Source organism: Chionomys nivalis, chromosome 3, assembly GCF_950005125.1.
Source record: "Chionomys nivalis chromosome 3, mChiNiv1.1, whole genome shotgun sequence".
NCBI lineage: Eukaryota > Metazoa > Chordata > Mammalia > Rodentia > Cricetidae > Chionomys > Chionomys nivalis.
Window position 1 is genome coordinate 111437967 of NC_080088.1, and position 21227 is coordinate 111459193.

The 21227-nt window shown below is 49.3% G+C and overlaps 1 protein-coding gene across 1 annotated transcript; it reads right to left on the minus strand.

Annotated features, from left to right (window-relative positions):
* Window positions 1-304: 304 nt before the first annotated feature.
* On the minus strand, window positions 305-19786 carry P2rx4 (purinergic receptor P2X 4). Its single transcript, XM_057764352.1, has 12 exons — window positions 19540-19786; window positions 14166-14313; window positions 10661-10732; window positions 10480-10552; window positions 9693-9789; window positions 5250-5330; window positions 5005-5146; window positions 4774-4910; window positions 2083-2176; window positions 1922-1987; window positions 1536-1631; window positions 305-1066 (listed from the first exon to the last, which is right to left on the minus strand). Exons 1-12 carry the CDS (start codon window positions 19671-19673, stop codon window positions 1040-1042), a joined length of 1167 nt encoding a protein of 388 aa, XP_057620335.1. The 5' UTR covers window positions 19674-19786; the 3' UTR covers window positions 305-1039.
* Between the last annotated feature and the right edge of the window lie 1441 nt (window positions 19787-21227).

The window sequence follows — 21227 nt, forward strand, 5'->3', positions numbered from 1 at the left end:
GGGGTTCCCAAAGAAAGCTGTTTATTCAGAGATGGTGGAAGGGTGCAGGGTGTGTCAGTGCTCTGTGGGCCAGGGCAGGATAGAGGTGGCAAATGTGGGGATGGCTAAGAGTTCTGTGGCTATGGCTGTTACAAACCACAAGTGGGCAGTGACCAGAAGGTGACCTTCGCAGCAAGGTTGTGCGTAGGCATGATCTTATCAGTACCATGTGCCCCTTCTTGTTTGGGGACTGCATTTGGATGTTGACGACTTTCATGGTGGAAGGAGTGTTCCAGCTCCCAAGCCAAGAGACCACACAGACAAGGATTGGAATGTCATTTAATGTTTGGTCCTCAGTCATTTCAACAGAGCCCTTCTGAAAAGGAAAGCTAACTCTGCCTTTGTCACAAGGGACAGAGTCTAGTTATAGGGAAGAGGAGCCGTGCCCCAGGCCTGCCAGCGACACCTGGAGAACCCCCTCCCTTATAAAGTGCTTGGACAAAGCTGCTCTGCCTCAGAGGACCGGGACTTCCAAGGGAGCCAGTCCTGGAGACGCCGGAGACGGCAGCCCCACAAGTCACAGCTTTGTGTCTGCTCTCCGACGGCTGTATTTCCTCAGTATGCTCATACTGTAGAAACAACGGGTGACCCAGCCAACACCATACCAGGAGTCGGCTATGTGCAGTGAGCAAATGACCCCCACCCCTACAAAAGGCTGTAGAGGGTGGAGGTATGTACGGTGAAACCGTAAAAGATTTTAAAAAATGCCAAAACCCACAAGGAGAAGGGTACTGTGAATGTGAAGTACCTCTGTAATCCCAGCACTCTTGGTGGCTGGATCAGAAAGATCCTGAATCTGAAACTCAGCTGAGCCACAAAGCAAGACCCAGGCTCAAAAATGATAAAACCAAAATGATACAAGACCCACTAGGCAGCCCTGAGTGTGGAGTGGAGGAGCATAGTTAAACTCTGGAACTTTCTCTCGGGTGATGCGACAGCTGTTTCTCCCTTCTCACTGCTTTGATGAGGGCTGTGCGGGGCTGAAGTGAAGGGTCAGCCGTCACTGGTCCATCTCACCCGCGAGACCCTGCAGGGAGGGGGTAAACACGTAACTCCCCAGCATGTGCTGCCACCAGGATTTACCCAACCACCAGGGGCGGGAGGAGCTGGTGCTTTCCCTTGAGGGGTTCTGGAAGGATTTTAACAATGGAGAGGCCTCAAGTTGGTTCTGGAAGGTCTCACAAGATGAATGTACCATGTTGATACAGATGCCTGTAAACCCAGCACTCGGGAGGCAGAGGCAGGAGGAACTCTGTGAGTTCAAGGCCAGCCTGGTCTATGGAGTGAGTTCCAGGACAGCCAGGGCTACACAGAGAAACCCTGTCTTGAAAACCAAAAACAGCTGGGTTTTAAAGAAGGCGTCCATCTGAAAAGCTGGAGGTAAATGCTATCACAGGTGGTCAGTGGACAGGTCAGTGCCAACCTTGCCTGGTGTTCTCCACTGGGACAAGAGACAAGGTGCTCGGACCTATGGCCTGCCCGGCCCGGCTGCCTACCTGCTCGTAGTCTTCCACGTACTTATATTTCTTGTCCCGGTAGTAGTATCTTTTCTTCATGCAGTAGAGGACTATGACGTCACATAGCACAGTCGCCTGGTTTAGCACAGAATGAACCAGGATGCGTTTAGCTGTTGCTCTGTGTAGACCCCTTCCTTTGAAACCCAGCCTGCTAAGGAGGAAGGGCATCTCCATTCCTCGGAATCGGGCTGGACCCCAGCCAAGGGACTTGGTCCCAGAGGTGGGATGTCTAGGGCTTCTTTCCTCTCACCCCTGGAAGTGTCCAGTCTAGAGACAAGTCTGAGGGTGTAGGGAAGGAGAGTGTTCGCTGTGCTCCTTGCTAGTACAAAGGGTCCAGTTCCCGAAAGGAACAATTTGCCACTCACCACCCCCAGCAGTGCCAAGCCAGAGCCAACATTGATCATGGTAGGGATGATGTCAAACTTCCCAGCCTGCATAAGACAGGAAGAGAACCAGAGTGGGATGACGGTAGAAAATAGGGTGGTGGGAGGCTCCCTCTCCCGGCGGGGTTCAAGGGAGGGCCGACCTTTCCAAATACGATGATGTCAAAGCGGATGCCATATGCCTTGATGAGTGTGCGCTGCTCGTTGCCGGTGAGGTCCCTGTAGTACTTGGCAAACCTGAAGGAGAAGAGGGTGGGTTGGGGAGAAAGCTGTTAGGGGGACCCGAGGCCCTGGGCACAGCTGGTCGCGGCCAGTGAGTTGCTCTGCAGACTTAGCACACACTAAGCACCCCAGGTCAGCCTCAGCTAACGTGAGGCTGGTGGCAGAGGGACAGAGTGACTCCTGTCATCGGCATCTCCCACAGGATGGCAGAAGCCTCTTGCTCTGAATGGCCTTCCTGATACAGCCAAGACACCTGCCTCTCTCCAGGGGACCCTGGCTACCAACAGAGAGCAGGGATCTGCAGGACCGCAGGATGAGGGCCAAGCCAGCCACAGCACTCGCTTCGGCCCACGATCTTGGCTCCAGGTGGACGTGCCACGCCTCAGTGGTTCTTCCTGCCCACCATCTGTTTTTTTGTTGTTTACATGGCTGGGTTGGCATATACCTTTGAGCTGAAATACAGTTACACCACTCACCCACCAAACTGCAGAATTCAAGTCAGGGGAGTCTGTAATCCCAGAACTCCGGAAACTTACAAGATCAATTAGTTGTTCTGAAATATGCAGGCAACTTTAGAATTTCAGCACCTCCAAAAGAAACCTTGCCTTGATTACTGTTCTACCAGACCCCAGCCTTAGCATTCTACCAGGATCTTAAGCCTCGGATTTATCTATGCTGTGGTCCAGGCTTGGGACTCTCAGGTGAGGTTAGTGCTGGCAGAAGCCAGGAGCTGGGTGTCCTGTGGGATCCATCAATTTCTCAGCTCGAGGATTCCAACTCAAGCTTGAGGTCTCCACAACCGTCTCTATTAGAACCGTGAAGTAATAGAAATGGAACAAGCATTCAAATACCTGCCCTAGTCTGGGTAAGCCTTCTTACAACCCACACAAATCTGATACCACAAATTACCACTAGAGGGAGTCAAAGGGCAACCTTTTTAAAGACCCATTCAGCAAAAGCACATTAAATGTACATAGGATTTTGCTGCTTTAAGAAAATGGCAAAGTTGTCCCCAGGCCTCTCATCAGATTCCCAAGTGTCCTGGATTTTATAGTGCCCCCCTTCCCAAGTTCATGTCCACCTAGGGCCTGCAAGTGTGACCTTATTTGGAAAGAAGGCTTTGCAGACGTAATTAGTTAAAATGAGGTCATGCTAGATTTCAGTCTACCCTAAATCCAGTGTTCAAGAAGAGGAGGAAGACTGGGCCAGGCGTGGCGGTGCACGCCTTTAACCCAGAACTCAGGAGGCTAAGGCAGTTCTGTTTCTGGAGTTTGAAACCAGCCTAGTCTACACAGCAAGTTCCTGGTCTGTCTAAAAAAGGTGGGTGTGGTGGTGCACACCTCTGATCCCAGCACTTGGAGTGATGGCAGGGGGATCAGGAGTTCAAGGTCATCCTCAACTACATAGAGAAAAGATGTGCAGAGGTAGGAAGATCATGTGACGGCGGAGGTGGTGACACACATACAAGCTAAGGATTGCTGGTAGCCAACAATGCTTGAAGAGGCCAAGAAGAATCCAGTAACAGAGCTTGTGGCAGCACAGCACTGCAGACACCTTGATCTAGACTTCTGGTTTCAAACTACCAAAAAATAAAATTCTGTTGTTTTGAACCATTCAGTTTTGTTACTAGAGTCCAGGGGAGCTGATATTTTCAGCAGGCAAATTTGAGTGCAGCCCTTTGTTTCCTTTTACTGAGACAGGGCCTCGTGAGGCAGCCCAGGCTCGCCTCAAATGTGCGCCTCTGCTTCAGTCCCCTGGGTCCTGGAGTTAAAGATGTGCCACCGTGCCTGCCTTGAGCAAAGACCTGTAGCCCCTGCATGCTGGGGCAGCGTCAGTTACTAAAACACCATTTCTGGACCACTGGCCTTGAACAGAGTTCACAAGCTCATCTTGTTCCTCACAGTAGTGAGCAGGGATGTGGCAAAAGATGGCTCTCGGAGGGCTAAGATGCTGGCTTCTCTCCTCTACCTTGCAAATCTTTTTTTTTTAAATTTATTTATTATGTATACAATATTCTGTCTGTGTGCATACCTGCCAGCCAGAAGAGGGCACAAGACCCTATTACAGATGGTTGTGAGCCACCATGTGGTTGCTGGGAATTGAACTCAGGACCTTTGGAAGAGCAGGCAATGCTCTTAACCTCTGAGCCATCTCTCCAGCCCTACCTTGCAAATCTTAACACATTAAAAACAAAAAAGATTTTTATCTGATGTGTATGAGTGTTTTACCTACATATAAATACATTATGTATATGCTGTGCCCAAGGAAGCCAGAAGAGGGTGTTGATGCCCTGGATCAGGAGTTGTGACAATTGTAAGCTGCCATGTAGGTGCTGGGAACCAAACCCTGGTCCTCTGGAAGAACTGCAAGTGCTCTTAACTGCTGAGCGCTTGTAGCATGAAAGAGCAAGAACTCTCATGGGCCTGGACATCCCCTGAGCAAGGCCCTTCTGGGAGTATCCTGCCAGGTACCTGGCCTTCCTGCCTTGAACCGGTGATTCACAGCCTGTCCTGTGGGAACTGTCTTTTGTGGGGGGCAGTATGAATAACCCCATAGGTATCTACTATCACCTCTTCACCCCAACGTGTGTGGCAAGGCCCAGGCTCATGTACCTGAAATTGTAGCCAGGGGATACATTGTGCTCCAGGTCCCGGGTGTCGAGGCGCCGGAAGGAGTATCTGGGCAGGCAGAGGGAGGCAGCTCTGTCCAGGTTGCAATCCCACTTGACCTGAATGCCCATGATGCCTCCCTGTGGGGGAAGCAAGAAAGACATGGCCAGGCTTTCAGAACTCAGGTCCACGCTGGGGCCAAGGAGGTGTGTGAAAAGCCATGCTAGCACCTACCTCAACTGCCATATCCTGGAAGCTGTGCCCTGCATCCTCCACGATTTTGCCAAGACGGAATATGGGGCAGAAGGGATCCGTTTGAGCGTCATAAATGCACGACTTGAGGTAGGAAGAGGTGACGTTGGGGAGAATGTTCCTCCTGAAGCCAGGGAGGAAGCAGAAAGTCTGAGCGAGAGGGACCTCAGGGAGAGGCAGAAGCTCTTTAAGAGGCTTATGAACACACACACCTGGCCCCCACTTACTTGCTGAAATTAAACTTGGGGTACCAGATGTTGTTCTTTACCAAAAGGGTGAAGTTTTCCGCGGCATTTAAAAAAGCTGGCCTGGAAAAGAATTATGGTGGTTACTAAATACATGCACACGGCTGCTGCGTCCCCTCTCTGAAGGAGAAACGGGAGCGCCTAGCATTTTCTACTCTTCTGTGTAACACTAGGTCACCGGTCCTGAGCCTTCCTCTGAAAAGGTGGAACTCCTGGTCCAAGGCATTGGGCAGTGAAGAACCTGAGCATTTGCTGAGGAGGATGTTGCCATGGCCACCATGACTCCTTAGCCATCTGCTGGCTTCACGTTGGCCTTTTCAGGTGTTCGTGGGGAACGGATGCTCCACAGATGGTTTATGAGTCAGAGCACAGGGGGTTCACCTCTGGGTACATCCTGGCCTTGCTGAAAAGGGAACCATACCACCAGCAGGCTCTGAAGGGTGCCACGCCAGCTTTTGGCTGACACACGAGGTGAGTCTGTTTTAAGGGGACTCATTTCAGGAGTGGATTTTTCTCAGTGAGAATTCAGAAATGCAGGACCGACCCTTCAATGGAGGCCTCTCCTGAGGCAGACAAGAACTTTGAAGTTATAAACGGGGTCACTCATATCAGCTCTGCCTTAGCAGCAAAGCCACTAAGACCATGATGAGGGGAGCTGAGCCCACACCTCTGCTGCTAAGTGAGTATCTGGAGCTCTTTCCGGCTCCAAGTCCACCTTCCTTATCAAAAGGAAAGGATTATAACGAGGGTCTCTGTTTCTGCCATTTTCTGTATCATACACCAATAACCTGCACAGCCCATAGGCAGTACTTTCTAGTAAGATTAGCCATTTTAAAACTGAGTCCATTTGTCAGGTTAAGTGCTGGCTTTCGGAGTTGGCTCACACCTGTTATCCCAGCTCTGCAGAGACTGAGGCAGAAAGGTCTGAACGAGGGGCTTTGTTCTTTAAGGTGGGACAATATTCCATTGTATGGACATATCACAGTTTGTATGCATTCATAAGAATTGTGTTGCTCCCAATTCATTCCCAAAACAGCGCTATTAAAACTTGTTGTTGAGCTTGGTGGTGCTTTAGTCCCAGCACTCAGGCGGCATAGGCAGGTGGATCTCTGAGTTCAAGGCCAGACTGTCTACAGAGCAAATTACAGGACAGTCAGGGCTCAGCAGAGAAACCCTGTCTTGAAAAACCAAAACAGGGCTGGAGAGATGGCTCAGGTTAAGAACATTGGCTGCTCTTCCAAAGGTCCTAAGTTCAATTTCCAGCAACCACATGGCTCATAACCATCTACAATGAGATCTGATGCCTTCTTCTGGCATGCAGGCATGAACCCTGTAGACATAATAAATAAATAAAATCTAAAAAAAAAAAAAAGTCGGGCGATGGTGGCGCACGCCTTTAATCCCAGCACTTGGGGGGCAGAGGCAGGCGGATCTCTGTGAGTTCGAGACCAGCCTGGTCTACAGAGCTAGTTCCAGGACAGGCTCCAATGCCACAGAGAAACCCTGTCTCGAAAAACCAAAAAAAAAAAAAAAAAAAAACAACAAAAAAAAATCTAAAAAAAAGGAAAAAATCAAAACAAAAACTTGTAGTCTGCCCAAGGTGTGTGGTCTGGGGCTTGTTCTATGTAAGAAATACAAATCAGCAAGTGATAAAGACACCCCAAGTCAGGGCTTCCTCCTCGATGTAAAGGAAGGGACCAAATAGAATGGAAACATCTGTTTTCAGTGCCTGAGTGTGATGCAGTAGTTATGCCTGTATGCACACCTGTGTGTGATGCAGAGGTTATACCTGTGTGCACACCTGTGTGTGGTGCAGAGGTTATGCCTGTGTGCACACCTGTGTGATGCAGAGGTTATGCCTGTGTGCACACCTGTGTGATGCAGAGGCTATGCCTGTGTGCACACCTGTGTGATGCAGAGGTTATGCCTGTGTGTGATGCAGATATTATGCCTGTGTGCACACCTGTGTGTGATGCAGATGTTATGCCTGGATGCACACCTGGAGGGTGGAGTACAGCCTTAGGTGGCTTCCTCCTGAGCACAGCCCACCTCCTCTGAGACAAGGTCTCCTACTGGCCCAGAGTTGAGTCCCAGAGCTCCCAGAGATCCAATCTGAGTTGCCCTACAAGCTTAGACCTGCAAAGTGCTGCCCAATATAAATACAGTGTCAAACACACCATTAGCCATGCTGTGATTTGTTTTCTCGTTTCTTCAGATACAGTCTCCATATATAACCCAGACTGGCCTGGTTGCCACCCTCCTCCCGCCCAAGCTTCCTGAGCACTAGGATCACAGGCTTGCAGTAGTACCATCGCTGCTCCACACTGTACCTTTAAGTTTTTACATTAAAAACTTCATTGGTATACACGCATAGAGGCCAGACAGCCATGGGCAAGCACTGGTATACACGCATGGAGGCCAGACAGCCATGGACAAGCACTGGTATACACGCATGGAGGCCAGACAACCGTGGGCAAGCACTGGTATACATGCATAGAGGTCAGACAGCCATGGGCAAGCACTGGTATACATGCATAGAGGCCAGACAGCCGTGGGCAAGCACTGGTATACACGCACAGAGGCCAGACAGCCGTGGGCAAGCACTGGTATACACGCACAGAGGCCAGACAGCCGTGGGCAAGCACTGGTATACACGCATAGAGGCCAGACAGCCGTGGGCAAGCACTGGTATACACGCACAGAGGCCAGGCAGCTGTGGGCAAGCACTGGTATACATGCATGGAGGCCAGACAGCCGTGGGGAAGCACTGGTATACATGCATAGAGGCCAGACAGCCGTGGGCAAGCTGCTTCTCTCCTCCCACCATGTGGGTTCTAGGGACAGAACTACAAGTACCCCTTTCTGCTGAACCATCTTCCTGGCCCAGCAACCACTTTTGTTTTGTTCTGTTTGTTTTTTGAGACAGGGTTTCTCTGTGACCAGGCTAGGCCTCGAACTCACCTGTCTCTGCCTCCCGAGTCCTGGGATTAAAGGCAGGCGTGAGACACTACCGCCAGCCTGGCAACTACATTTAAAAGTCAAAGAAGGTTAACACTAAAATGACTGAGCAGGTTGTATTGGTATGTTTGTGCCTGTGTGCATGTGTGCAGGTATGTGTAGCAGGAACACGAAGCCATGAATTTGGGAGGGAGCAGGTATGGGGGTTATATAGACGGAGTTGGATGGAGGAAAGGAGAGAAACACTGTAAATTTTAATTTGAAAAACTTTTTTTAAATAAGTAATGGGAGAGGGTGAGAGATGGCTCAGCAGTTAAGGAATCTCTCACCCTATGTCATGAGTCACAACCGCCTGTAACTCTGGCTCCAGAGGATCCAGTGCCCTCTGCTGGCCTCGTGGGCACCACAGGCACTTGACAGAACTGGGTGGACATAAACATGTAGTTTTTTAATCTTTAAGAAATTTAATTAATTACTTAGGCTTTAATTTTTTATTTTATATACATGAGTTTTTGTGTCTACATCTATGTCTGAGTGAGGGTGTTGAATCCCCTGGAGCTGGAGTTACGGACAGCTGTGAGCTGCCAATGTGGGTGCTGGGAATTGAACCCGAGTTCTCTGGTAGAGCAGTCAGGGTTTTTAACTGCTGAGCCATCTCTCCAGCCTCTTACTTGGGTTTTTTGTGGCAAGGCTTCTCTGCATAGCTCTGGCTGGCCTCGAACTCACAGAGATCCACTTGCCTCTGCCTCCCGAGGGCTGGGATCAAAGTGTGTGTGTGTGTGCCACCACACCTGGCTGCTTAGTCTTTTTTGTTAGTTGAAAGATGAAATGTGCTAGAGGTGTGTGTGTGTGTTGGGGGTGGATGTGTGTGTGTCTGGTGATCTAGCCATCAAAAGCCAGTATGATGGCCATGCTAGTAGTATTTCCAGTACTTGGAAAACCAAAGCAGGAGGCCAAGCATTCAGGGCTGGGCTGGGCTGGTGACATGGCCTAGTAGGTAAAGGCACTTGCTGCAATGACTGAGGATTTGAGTTCCATTCCTGGTCCCAAACGGCAGAAGGAGAGAGCTGATCCGCAAGTTGTTTTCCAACCTTCACCTGTGCTGTGGCACACTTTACACACACACACATACACACACGCACACATTAAAAATTACTTAACAATAACAAAAGAGTTCAAAGCTATCTCTGGCCACTTAGTGAGGCTCTTTCAAAAAAACCAAGACGAAAAACCAAAAACTGTTTCCTGTTGGTTATTTGCACCCGACAATGCTCAGGCACACGTAGGTCACCTGCACCCTTATCACAAGTGACAACCCTTGTGCTCGCCTTGCTCTGTGGTTGACAACCATGACAACACCCTCCCAGGTGGAATGGCCCCACTCCCGGCACCCAGGCTCACTGCACCTTCTCTGTCACCTCCCTCCAGGCTGAGAACCAGGGTTAGGGAGCCTTGGGGAGGACTCACGTTGGCACGCCAGCGTCGTTCTCCACTGGGCACCATGCTGCCACCTCACAGGTCTTCACAGACTCGTTGAATGGGACACATCTTCCAGTCCCAACTCCTGCGAAGACAGAACACGTCCATAGGGGTCTTGTCGCCAATCTTTTACCTTTGCGTCGTACAATATGAGACCCCTGAGGATCCTGGGCAGCCAATCTTTAGTAAACTGTGGGATTTAGTTAGTGTCTGGAAGATGAAGATAGAACAAGAGAGCTGCCTCAGGGGCTGGAGAGATGGCTCAGAGGTTAAGAGCATCGCCTGCTCTACCAAAGGTCCTGAGTTCAATTCCCAGCAACCACATGGCTCACAACCATCTGTAATGGGGTCTGGTGCCCTCTTCTGGCCTGCAGGCATAGACACAGACAGAATATTGTATACATAATAAATAAATATTTTTTTTCTTTTTTTTTTATAGTAAATAAATATTTTTTAAAAAAAAGAAAAAAAGAAAGCTGCCTCAGGACTGGCCACGTATCTGCCAAAGTGATACCAAGTCACAGAGAGGGGCAGTACCTGAGGTGTCTGCCACAGCACGGGCAAGTGAATGCTAAGAGGGCCCCAGTTCTGCTCTGATACCAGACTCCCCCAGGATCATGCAGCAGTGGGAGCTAGAACTGACCCCAGGCTCATCCAAGCCAAGCCCCAGGTGGGGCGGCGGGTGCAGGGAGGGGCAGCAGATGGGCCACAGCAAGTGTGATGTCATCGGAAGCCACTTTCCCCTGGTCCCAGCTGCTCAGTCACCCACTCCTACCATTGCTGTGGGTGCCTGTGGAGCCAAGAGTGCAGTTCAAGTCTGAGTTACAGATGGTGGTCCTATCAGGAACCTGCAAAAAGGAAGAATAAAAACCGGTTCCATGAGGTCCAGCCCCACACAGTTTGGCAGGAGCAGATGTGGGCGTGAAGCCGGAGGGCTTCCCCAAAGAGCCACCTACTTCTGGACAGGTGCTCTGCGTCTGGTTCACAGTGATGATCATGTTGGTCATGATGAAGAGTGAGTTTTCCTCCTGCGGAGACGAGAGAACTCTGTTGAGTCCCTTCAGAAGCGAGTGCGGCAGGGCTGGAGAGCCCGATGGGGCTGGAGAGGTGGCCCAGCGGTTAAGAGCACTGGCTGCTTTTCAGGAGGAGCTGAATTTGATTCCCAGCACCCACATGGTAGCTTATAACTATCAGTAACTCCAGTTCTGGCGGACCTGACCCCCTTTTCTGGATTTCACAGGCACCAGGTGTGAAGTGGCGTGCAGACATACATGTAAGGGGAAACACCTATACAATAAAGTTAAATAAAATATACCTAAGAAAGCATTTGAGTATTTAAAAGCCAAAAACTACAGGTCAAGAAAACATTAAAAAAGAAGAGCTGGGCAGTGGTGGCGCACGCCTTTAATCCCAGCACTCAGAAGGTAGAGGCAGGTGGATCTCTATGAGTTCCAGGCCAGCCTGAGCTACAGAGTGAAACTCTGTTTTGAAACAAAACAAAAAAAGGAAGGAAGGAAGGAAGGAAGGAAGGAAGGAAGGAAGGAAGGAAGGAAAGAAAGAAAGAAAGAAAGAAAGAAAGAAAGAAAGAAAGAAAGGGAAAAAAGAGCAAGCCAGAAGTTCCCCCCTTCTTATGTGTGGGAGTTCATGTAGCCCAGGCTGGCCTCGAAATGTATACACCAAAGCTGCCCTTGAACTCCTGATCCTCCTGCCTCCACCTTCTAAGAGCTGGGGTTACAGGTGTGTACTATTAAATCTGTCCAAAAATTTTCTTAAGAATACAATTTCGGGCCCAGCGGTGGTGGCGCACGCCTTTAATCCCAGCACTTGGGAGGCAGAGGCAGACGGATCTCTGTGAGTTCGAGACCAGCCTGGTCTATAAGAGCTAGTTCCAGGACAGGCTCCAAAACCACAGAGAAACCCTGTCTCGAAAAACCAAAAAAAAAAAAAAAAAAAAAAAAAAAACAATTTCTGGGGCTGGCTCACAATCTGCAGCTCCAGTTCCAGGGGATCTAGTGCCCCTTTCTGGCCTATCCAGGCAAAACACTCTAACACATAAGATTAATTATTTTTAAGAGCACAACTTATAAAACTCATCTGTGCCAAAACCACAGAGAAACCCTGTCTCAAAAAACCAAAAAAAAAAAAAAAAAAATCTGTGGTTCCCTGTTTGTCTCCACGGAGCTAAAATAGCAACTGAAACAGATCACTGCACATAAATATTCCTGACGGGCAAAAGGTGGGAACAAGGCAAAGGCCTGCAGCGAATGGAAAATCCGCTGTGACCAATCCCTGCAGTGGATGCTGATACGTGCTTGTCACACACACCAACCTCAGAAACATGCTACAGAGGGTGGGATGTAGCTTTGTTGTAGAATATTAGCCTAGCAGTCACAAGGCCCTGCATTCAATTTCCAATTCCATACACACATACACACACACACACACACACACATACACACACACACACACACACACAAATACGGGCTAGAGAGATGTCTCAGTGGTTAAGAGCACTTACTGCTCTTCCAGAGAACCTGGGTTCAATTCCCAGCACCTGCAATGGTGGTTCACAACCATCTGCAACACTAGTTCAAGGGTTGATGCCCTCTTCTGACTGCTGCTGGTACTGCATGTACATGGTGCACATACAGATGCATTCAGGTGCACACACAGACACATAAAATATATATTTTTAAAAGCATGCTAAAGGCTGGATATGATGGCAGACACCTTTCATTCCAGTATACGGGAAGCAGAAACAGAAGGATCTTTGTGAGTTCAAGGCCAATCAGCACAGTGAGATTGTCTCAAAAAAAGAAAAAAAGCAAACAGATAAATAAATGAATAAATATTCTAGGGAAGAGCCTGACAGCCAGTAACAGACATTTCTCTCTTTGAAGTGTTTTTGCTTTTTCCTTGTAGATATGAAGGTGCTAAGCCAGAACCTCTAGAAATGATTCTCTGCAGGTAACAGAGAGGAATTGCTAATTATGACCTCACACAAGAATGACAGACAGTGACCCCAGGAGATTCTAGTTAGATGTCCCCCCAACCTCCACTGGGTGCTTGGAATTTTAAAGAGCTACTAGAAACTTCAGCACTTCAAACTCCTAAAAAAGCAGAGTCGGCTCTGGGAGCCATTTCGGGGAACAGGTCTCTTAGGCAACCCATGTACAGCTCATTATCGCCTTTCTGTTCCCCATTGCTTATCTCTTTCATTTAGGGAAACTTCAATCTAGAGACTCATCGCATCGCAGAGATGTGGTGGTTCTTTTCTGCCTTGGAAACAGCTTAGGAGGAGAGCCCAGGGAAGCCCTCGCCCCCCCCCCCCCCCCGATTCATTCAGCTGCTTGACAGAGCACAGTTGCTGGCTGCCCCTTCCCATTCAGTCCCAGGAGTAGGGCCTATTCCTTCCTTAGCTGCAGCAGGGACGCTGGGCGTGACAGTCCCAGCGCTTGTTAGGATGGGGTTGGAAGCCGCTACCATTTTGCAGAGACTGGACAACCCAATTGCAACCACTTGCTCCAACTGGTCTTTAAAAAGTTGTTTCCAGACACTTGGGACTCACTAATTCACTGTGTAGACTAGGTTGCCCTTGAAAATGGCAGAGATCTGCTTACCCCTGGTTTTTGAGTGCTGGGATTAAAGGTATGCCCCACCATGCCTGACAGTCCATTTTATTTTTCTGTCTCTTTAGCTCTGGCTTTTCTCCCCTCAGATTCTTCTGAGAAGGCCAGGGAAATGAACACTCTTAGAAGGAAGATCCGAAGTCCTTGTTTTCTCTCTCTTAGCTCTAAGAGCTCACAGCTTAACTAGTCTGGCCACCATACACACCAAGTCAGCTCATCAGCCATCTGGAGGAGACGCCCGGCCAGGGTTTGGCCAAGAGGCACTTAGCTAAAGAGTCAATGTTTAACTTGCAGCGTTGGAGCTGGGGATTTGGCTCCATAGCAGAGCGCTAGCCTAGCATGTGTGAACCCTAGGCTCCATCTCCACATCTAGAAAAAGAGACAAAATGTCAGCTTGCGTCTGTGCTGTAGGTTAGGATGCCAGTGCAGTATTTCTTCCTCTTTGTTCCTGATGGATCTGATCGCTTCCTTTTAGTTTGGGTGTGTGGTCTTTAACTGCTGGTTTGGTTTGGTTTTTAATATACCCTCTGACAAGCTTTACCTTGTGGGTGTTAAGACAGGAAAGCAAACACAGAATGCGGAAGGTGCTTTTTCCAGCCTCACTCTGCCCAAGACTAAAAAGACCTTTGCTTTCTCATCCTCGAGAGCTCAGGTGGGGAAGATAGTGCTGGGTGGGCCAGCCACACTCCAGAAGGAGAGCTCTCCAGGGTTCTCTGTTAGAAATGGCATCCCAGAGATCTGACCGCACTGCTGTCTCATGCTAAAATACCCTGGGCACAGAGGTGCCAACTCCGGCCACCCAGGAAGAGCCTCTAGTCACAGCGAGACATACCTGGGCTGGAATCACATAGTCCGCCACATCCCAGATCCGGAATCCGAGTTCAGAAGTGTTGGTCACAGCCACGCCTTTGGCCTTGGTCGTCACCGAGCTGACCACAGAGTCAGTTTCCTGGTAGCCCTTTTCCCACACAAACACCCACCTAAAAAATACAGCACATCACAGGCATCGGTAAACTCGAACTGACGCCAGGGAGTCTCTCATAGCCACCCAGTGCAAGTGTGGCATTCACTAATCATGTGACCAGCAAAAGGTGCTGAACTCCTACTGTGTGAAATGGGCACAGTTGCACCACTGGTTATTTCCAGCACGGTCGGACATCGGCACTCAGGAAAGGCTCAGCAAATGTCATCTTTATCACTGGATGTCTGAGCGGGCTCAAGACACTGTGGTCTATGGGAATCACTAATAATAGGGCATTCTAACAATGGTTTCCATTTGATGTCCATATAGCAAGCCGTTTTCATAACCACTTCACGAGGCACATATTATTATTAGCTACAATTTACAGACATAGGGATAGAGAAAAAAAATGGTTAAGTCACTTACCCAAGGTCATACAGCTAGAAAGTGGCAGAGTAGGGATTTGAACTCAAGCCAGAAACCTCTGAAGCCTCTATTGTCTTTAGATAGGAGAATCCCATCTTTTAGGCTGGATTTTGCTATGTGGGCCTGGCTAGTCTGGTACAGGCTGTGTAGCTCAAATTTGAGCTGGACTCAAATTCTGAGGTGGTAATCCTTCCACCTCAGACTCCCAAATGCTGGGATTTTAGTTGTGAGACACTACACCCACCTGGTGCATGTGTGTGTGTGTGTGTATGAGCTGGTGTGTGTGTGTGTGTCTGTGTGTGAGCTGGTGTGTGTGTGTGAGCTGGTGTGTGTGTGTGTATGAGCTGGTGTGTGTGTGTGTATGAGCTGGTGTGTGTGTGTATGAGCTGGTGTGTGTGTGTGTGTGTGTGTGTAAGTGTGGGCTCACATGTAAAAGCCAGAGGACAACTTTTAGAAGTTGATTTTCTCCATTGTAGATTCTGGGGATCAGATTCAAGTTGTTAGTCTTACATAGCAAGTACTTTTTTTGTTTTTAAACTTGTGTGGTTAGTTTCTTTGAGACAGTGTTTCTCTTTGTAGCCTTAGCTGTCCTAGAACCCATTCTGCAGACCAGACTAACCTTGAACTCAGGTATCTGCCTGCCTCTGCCTCCCGAGTGTTGGAATAAAGGTGTGTGCCATTACACCCGGCTAGCAAGCACTTTTTGAAACATGGAATTGCTATACAGCTCTGGCTGGTATTCAATAGAGCCCAGGCTGGCCTTGAACTTAAGATGATGGCCTGCCTCGTTCTCTCAAGCATCAGGATCCCAGGACTGTGCCATGTTCTGCTCAGGAAATATGTTTGTGTTCTTGTGTGTCAGTTTGCATGCGTAGGCCAGAGGGCAGCCTCGGGACCCTCCCTCAGAACACATCTATTTTGGTTTTCATACATGGTCTCACCTGTCTTGAAACTTGCTATGCAGATCAGACTGGCTTTGAACTCCAAGAGATCTACCTGTCTCTGTCTTCTTAGTGCTGGGATTAAGGACGTGTGTCACCCCCACAGCTGGCTCCCACCTTGTTTTTCTGAGACAGGATCTCACTGACCTGGGGTTGGATGATAGGCTGACCAATGAGCTCCAGGGACCTACCTGATTCTGCCTTCCAGTGCTGGGATTACAGTTAAGTGATACTGCACTAGTTTTGGATCTCGAACTCTGGTCCTTATGAGTTGAGGACTTCACCATCCTAGCTGTCCCCTCGACCCCTCGGGGAAACTTTTACAGTACTGTCCTACTTCTTCCTAGGAATTCTGGTCATCACATTGCTACTCTCCTTTGGAAGTAAGAGTGCTAACTGCTGGGCTAGATAATTACAAATCTAAAGTGTGCCGGATACTGGACACGAACTGGAGTCACTGGGTCTCAGTTTCCATGCAGTCGCTGTTCCTACCATTACGTGAAGGCCAGCAGAACACCATAGGATTGCGTGAGATAAACTGATAGGCGAGAGCTATGTCCTGAGCGCCAGGCAGCAGTCAGAATGCTGCCCTCCAACAGCGGCTATTAAACCTCCACGGGACACCAGTCTGCTGTGGTTTTAGAACCAAGAAATGCTAAGATCCACCTCTTTGGGAGACACTCCTTCCCGGCCAGACTTCCGAAATTGGTGTTTTCTGTTACCTTTACATGGGTTTGTTTGACAGGAGCCATCCCCAAATCCTCTGTCCATCCTAAACTTGGGTTTCTCTCCCACCAAGTCCTCTTCTACAGGGCCTCTTGGTACCCGTTGGCACTAGAGCCCACATAACCCACTTTGACACAGACCTTAGGGCACAGGCTGAGTTTTAAGACCAAGAACACTGAGTTGCCAACTGGAAAGAGAGATGGTGGCACCATCGTGTGGTTAGGTATTTCTTCATCACAGAAATAAGATCACGGGGACTCTGAGGTCAGTGTCTTTTTGAGGAAGGATTTACTTTATGCAGAAAGAGATTATACTTTCACCAAGATTAACGAAATCAGGAAGCTAACAAAGAAGTTTAAAAGCCAGGAGGTGATGGATCGTCCTTATAATCCCAGCACTCAGGAGCATAAGGCATGAAAATCACTTCAAATCCCTCTGCCAGCCTGGACTATGCCGCGCGAGTGCAGGTGACCATGGGATGCATAGTAAGGACCTGCCTCAAAAGACAACAAAAGTTTAAAATAAGTCCTGAATCGATTTTGATCACGGTAAGATGAGCGAAAACAAAGCATCGCTTGTTTTTGTTTTATAAATGATGGGATAGATATTACTGTATAAGGAGACACCATAACTCTGCTGCCCAATAGAAATAGAACACCATAGGAGTGGGGAGTGTAGCTCAGTGGTAAGAGCCATGATTAGAAATACATTGTAAGTCAGGTGTGGTACATGCTTTTAATCTTTATGAGTTCAAGACCAGCCTGGGTTACATATCAAGTTACAGACCAGATAGTTAGAGATCTCGTCTCAAAGAAAAGACACAGGAAAAATTGATGACATATTTTTATGTGGTCCAATATAGATAAAATATTTTAACATCGTGTCTACAGTATCGGATTGGGAACTGGACATGGTAGTGTACCCCTGTCATCCTAGCACTTGGGAGGTAGAGGACCGTTTGGGAGTCCAAAGTCACCATCCTTGATGAGAGTGAGTAGGACAGCCTGGGCTAACACAGACCCTGTCTAATCTGAGCCCTCCAACCTCCTCCCCAAATAAAGGCTGGAGATGCTCTCCCAGGTAAAGGAGCCTACTGTGTGAAGGACCTGTGTGTCTTCCCCAGACCCCACCCCACCATGGAAGGAGAGAACTGACTTCCAAAAGCTGCCCTCTGACTTACTCATGGGCTATGGCATGTGTACCCCCACTCATACAGAGATACCCACACACTAAAAAATAAGATCAGCATTTAAACAAACAAAGGCTACAGCCCACTAGCACAAAGCTTGCCTAGAGTGCACAGGCCTTTGGTTTGATCTCTGGGACCTCAGGGGAAAGGTACTTTTTTTGAGTCTGATATCCAAACTATCTTCCAAATCTAATGTGTGTTTTTCAGTCTGAGTGCATTTTAATTTCGAGACAGCTCGAGCAGTCAGTGTCTGCATGTGGCCCTCTTAAGATAATGACAGCCACAGACCCTTTCACAGTCCAGAACATTATCACTGAATACATCATCCCAGGAAAGCAAACCGAGAGCGCAAAGCCCCATCGGCGCTCCGGATTCCAGGTAATCCTAATCCAATAATCTAATCTAATGGCTAGTTACACTGTCAGCTAGCCGCCCGTCTCAGTATGAGGAGTCCACCGTGAACACTGGGCTCCTCACTCCAGCACCTTAACAAGTCCCAACCTGGATACGGGCCAGGTGTTCTTCAGGAACCGGGGCGGGACCCAAGGCCTTGTGCATGCTAAACAGACTTTGATCTGTATAAAGACTTTCGGAGACAGGGTCTTCTGTAGCCCAGACTGGATTTAAACTCAGCATCCTCCTGAGTCAGGCTCCTGAATATAGGGATTGTAGGCACAGTCACGACTCCCGCACCAGACTCCGGCAAGTTACCTCTCGTGCCTGCTGCTTCTGCGCTGACATATGTTGGAAAGGAACCGGGCCATCTTGTGAATTCCCTTAGGCAGTCTGAATAGATTCCAAACTTCACACCAAAGCAAGGGACCTGTTACTTTATTATTTATTTCTGAGACAGGATCTCACTATATATAGTTCTGGCTGTCCTGAAACTCACTTTATACACCAGGCTAACCTGGAACTCACAAAGATTCTCCTGCCTCTGCCTCCCCAGTGCTAGGATTAAAAGTGTGCCTCAGGCATTCTTAACTACTGGGCCAGCTCTCCCACCGCCTGTGTACCTGTTTTGTATACCCGGGAGGGGAGGTTCACAAAGGTTTCTCAGGCGCGCACGGACAGGAACAGAACCTTAGGCAAGCCCTGCTTTACAGCTATCTATGTAACTGAATAAAGGGTCAGCCTGTGAACTGGCAATCAGTATTTTTCTAAGGATTCCTAAAAGGTTCCAAGGTTTAGATAGGGATCCTTGCTTTAGGCCCTTTAGAAAGAAGAGAAAGCAGATCCACCTGTCAGACCAGCTGCTGCTGACACTAGAATATGCGAAAGCGCGGGTCCAAGAGGCAAGATAAGGCCCGCCTTCTCTCCTGGGTGTATTAATTCTTACAGTGCATTCAATTAAAATTAAATATTTAATAATACCTAGTGATGGTAGGGTATATACAGACAATAAATGGGGAGCAGAGGTTAGAATCAGAATAAGGCAGGTACCCATATTCTAAACAATCCAACAAAACAAAGTTAGTGACCTCAGGACATTTTTGGGAAGCGTGACATTTCCAGGGTATTGAGTTATGAGGAGGTTCTTAAAAGGCCGGAAACCACAGACCCAGAAAGTACCGAATGAAAATCACAAGGCTTGCTTTTTGTCAGCAGATTTAAAAATGGAACGAAGAGAGAAGATTGGGACTGGGTAGGGAGTAAAGCCCCTCCACCAAGTCAAAGGGTGTCTCGGAGCAAGTTGGAAGATAAAGATGGAAGAAAAGTCGGGTGACAATCTAGCCAAGTTTAATTCATAGGACATCCAAGTATCCCCCAGGGTCCTGAAGAAGCCGGTTCCAGGTGGTTAGAGCCCGGGGAGGTCGTGTCGCCCCTTGGACTTGGGGTGGAGGTCATGGACAGCCCAGCGGGTGCCCCAGGCCCGGAGTGGGGGGGAGTGAGCAAGGGGCACTGCCAAGTCCCCCGGCCGTCTGGGTCCCCCCAGCCGCGGCCCCTCCCCAGGCCCGCTCACCCGATGACGTAAGCCAGGATGAGCAGCTGCACCAGGCGGTTCATGAGCCCCACTTTACGGCTGCGAATGAGCACGATGCGCGGCGTGTCGTACTCGAACAGGAAGGCTCGGAGCACCGAGCAGCAGCCGGCCATGGTTCTGCCGCCCGCTCCGCGGGGTGAGCACCGCGGGGTCGCCTCGTCGCAGCTGGGGCCCGGCCGCAGCCCCGCCCAGCAGCTCGGGCAGGCCCGCCGCGGCGCCCGGAAATAGGCGGCGCGTGGCCTGAGGTGCTCGTCTCCTCCTCCTTGGCCACCCGAGGGCGACACCCCAACTGATGACCCCTCAAGGGGCTGGAGTTTGAAGAGCAAGAGTGGCTTTGCCCTCAGGGATGAATTACCTCTGGAGCGGGACAGGGGAGCACTGTCAACTCGAAAGCGACAGGGCAATGACCCCCACCCCCAGGCCTAGGAGAAGCGAGGAGCAGATAGGTTCCTCCCTGTTGCCAAGGACAGCTCAACGAGTTCCACGCAGGATAATGAGCCGCTCCCCTGGGGGAACTTAGTGTCACATTCCTAGAGGACCTGCGTGCTGCGGAGAACAGCTACCCCTGAGGGAGCCAAACTTGCTCTGGCTGTAATGCAGAAAGCTGCGCCATGTGCTTTCTGAACCTCTAGGGTGCGTGGTAATTTTTAGTAGAGTGGGTGCAAATATCTGGTGTCCTGGGTTGTCAGCCACAAGTGCCATCATATACCCTTTCTAGAACTGAAGTCAGGCCATGTCCCTGCCCCATAACTGTCTCAGTGGCGTCTGAGGAGGAAGCAGCCAGGACCAGGAAGGTGTTCTGTAGCCATTGAGAATGTGTTATCACAAGCTTAGGGAGAACGCCCTTGTTTGATGCCACGTACAGCATTCCCTGCCATGTTTTCACAGGTGTTTCATATTTAGCGGAACACATGCACCCGAGAAGTACCTTCCGCCAGGTAGCAGAGACAGGACAGCCTCTTGCCTTGTGTGGTATAAATGCAGTAGGGAATTTATACGAGGTTTTAGGGTCTCCTTGCACCTGCTGGCTCTTCTCATTTCCTCTTCATGTTTCTTTGATTCCTTGTATGTTAGTGTTTGGTCACTGAGAGGAAACCAAAGGAAGGAAGATGTATCTGGGCCCATGGTTTCAGAGGTTTCCATTCTAGCCATTTGATTTGTCCTGAGTTGATGGAACAGACCTTCTCCACCCTTAGCAGCTGGGAACCAGACATGGGAACAAGATGTGTCTCCCAGGACTAGCTCCCTATGACTTATTCTAATGAAGCTTCACCTTCGACTTTCTACAGCCTCCCAATATTGTGATTGGCTATTGATAAGACAGGTCCTTCAGGAGCCAGTCACCTCTCAGAGATCATGTCACAGATTTATCATGGTCACTAAGTCTTTGTTTGTTTGTTCTGAGATGGGAACCTGTAGCTTTGGAGCCTGTCCTGGAACTAGCTCTGTAGACCAGGCTGGTCTCGAACTCACAGAGATCCGCCTGCCTCTGCCTCCCAAGTGCTGGGATTAAAGGTGTGCACCACCACTGCCCGGCTGGTCACTGGTCTTAACCTATGAACTGTTCTAAAAATATGGTAGCCTGGTGTGGTGGCACATGCCCTGCAATCCCAGTCTCAGAAAGCAGAGCTGGAAGGATTGGCACAAGTTTAAAACCAGCCTGGTCT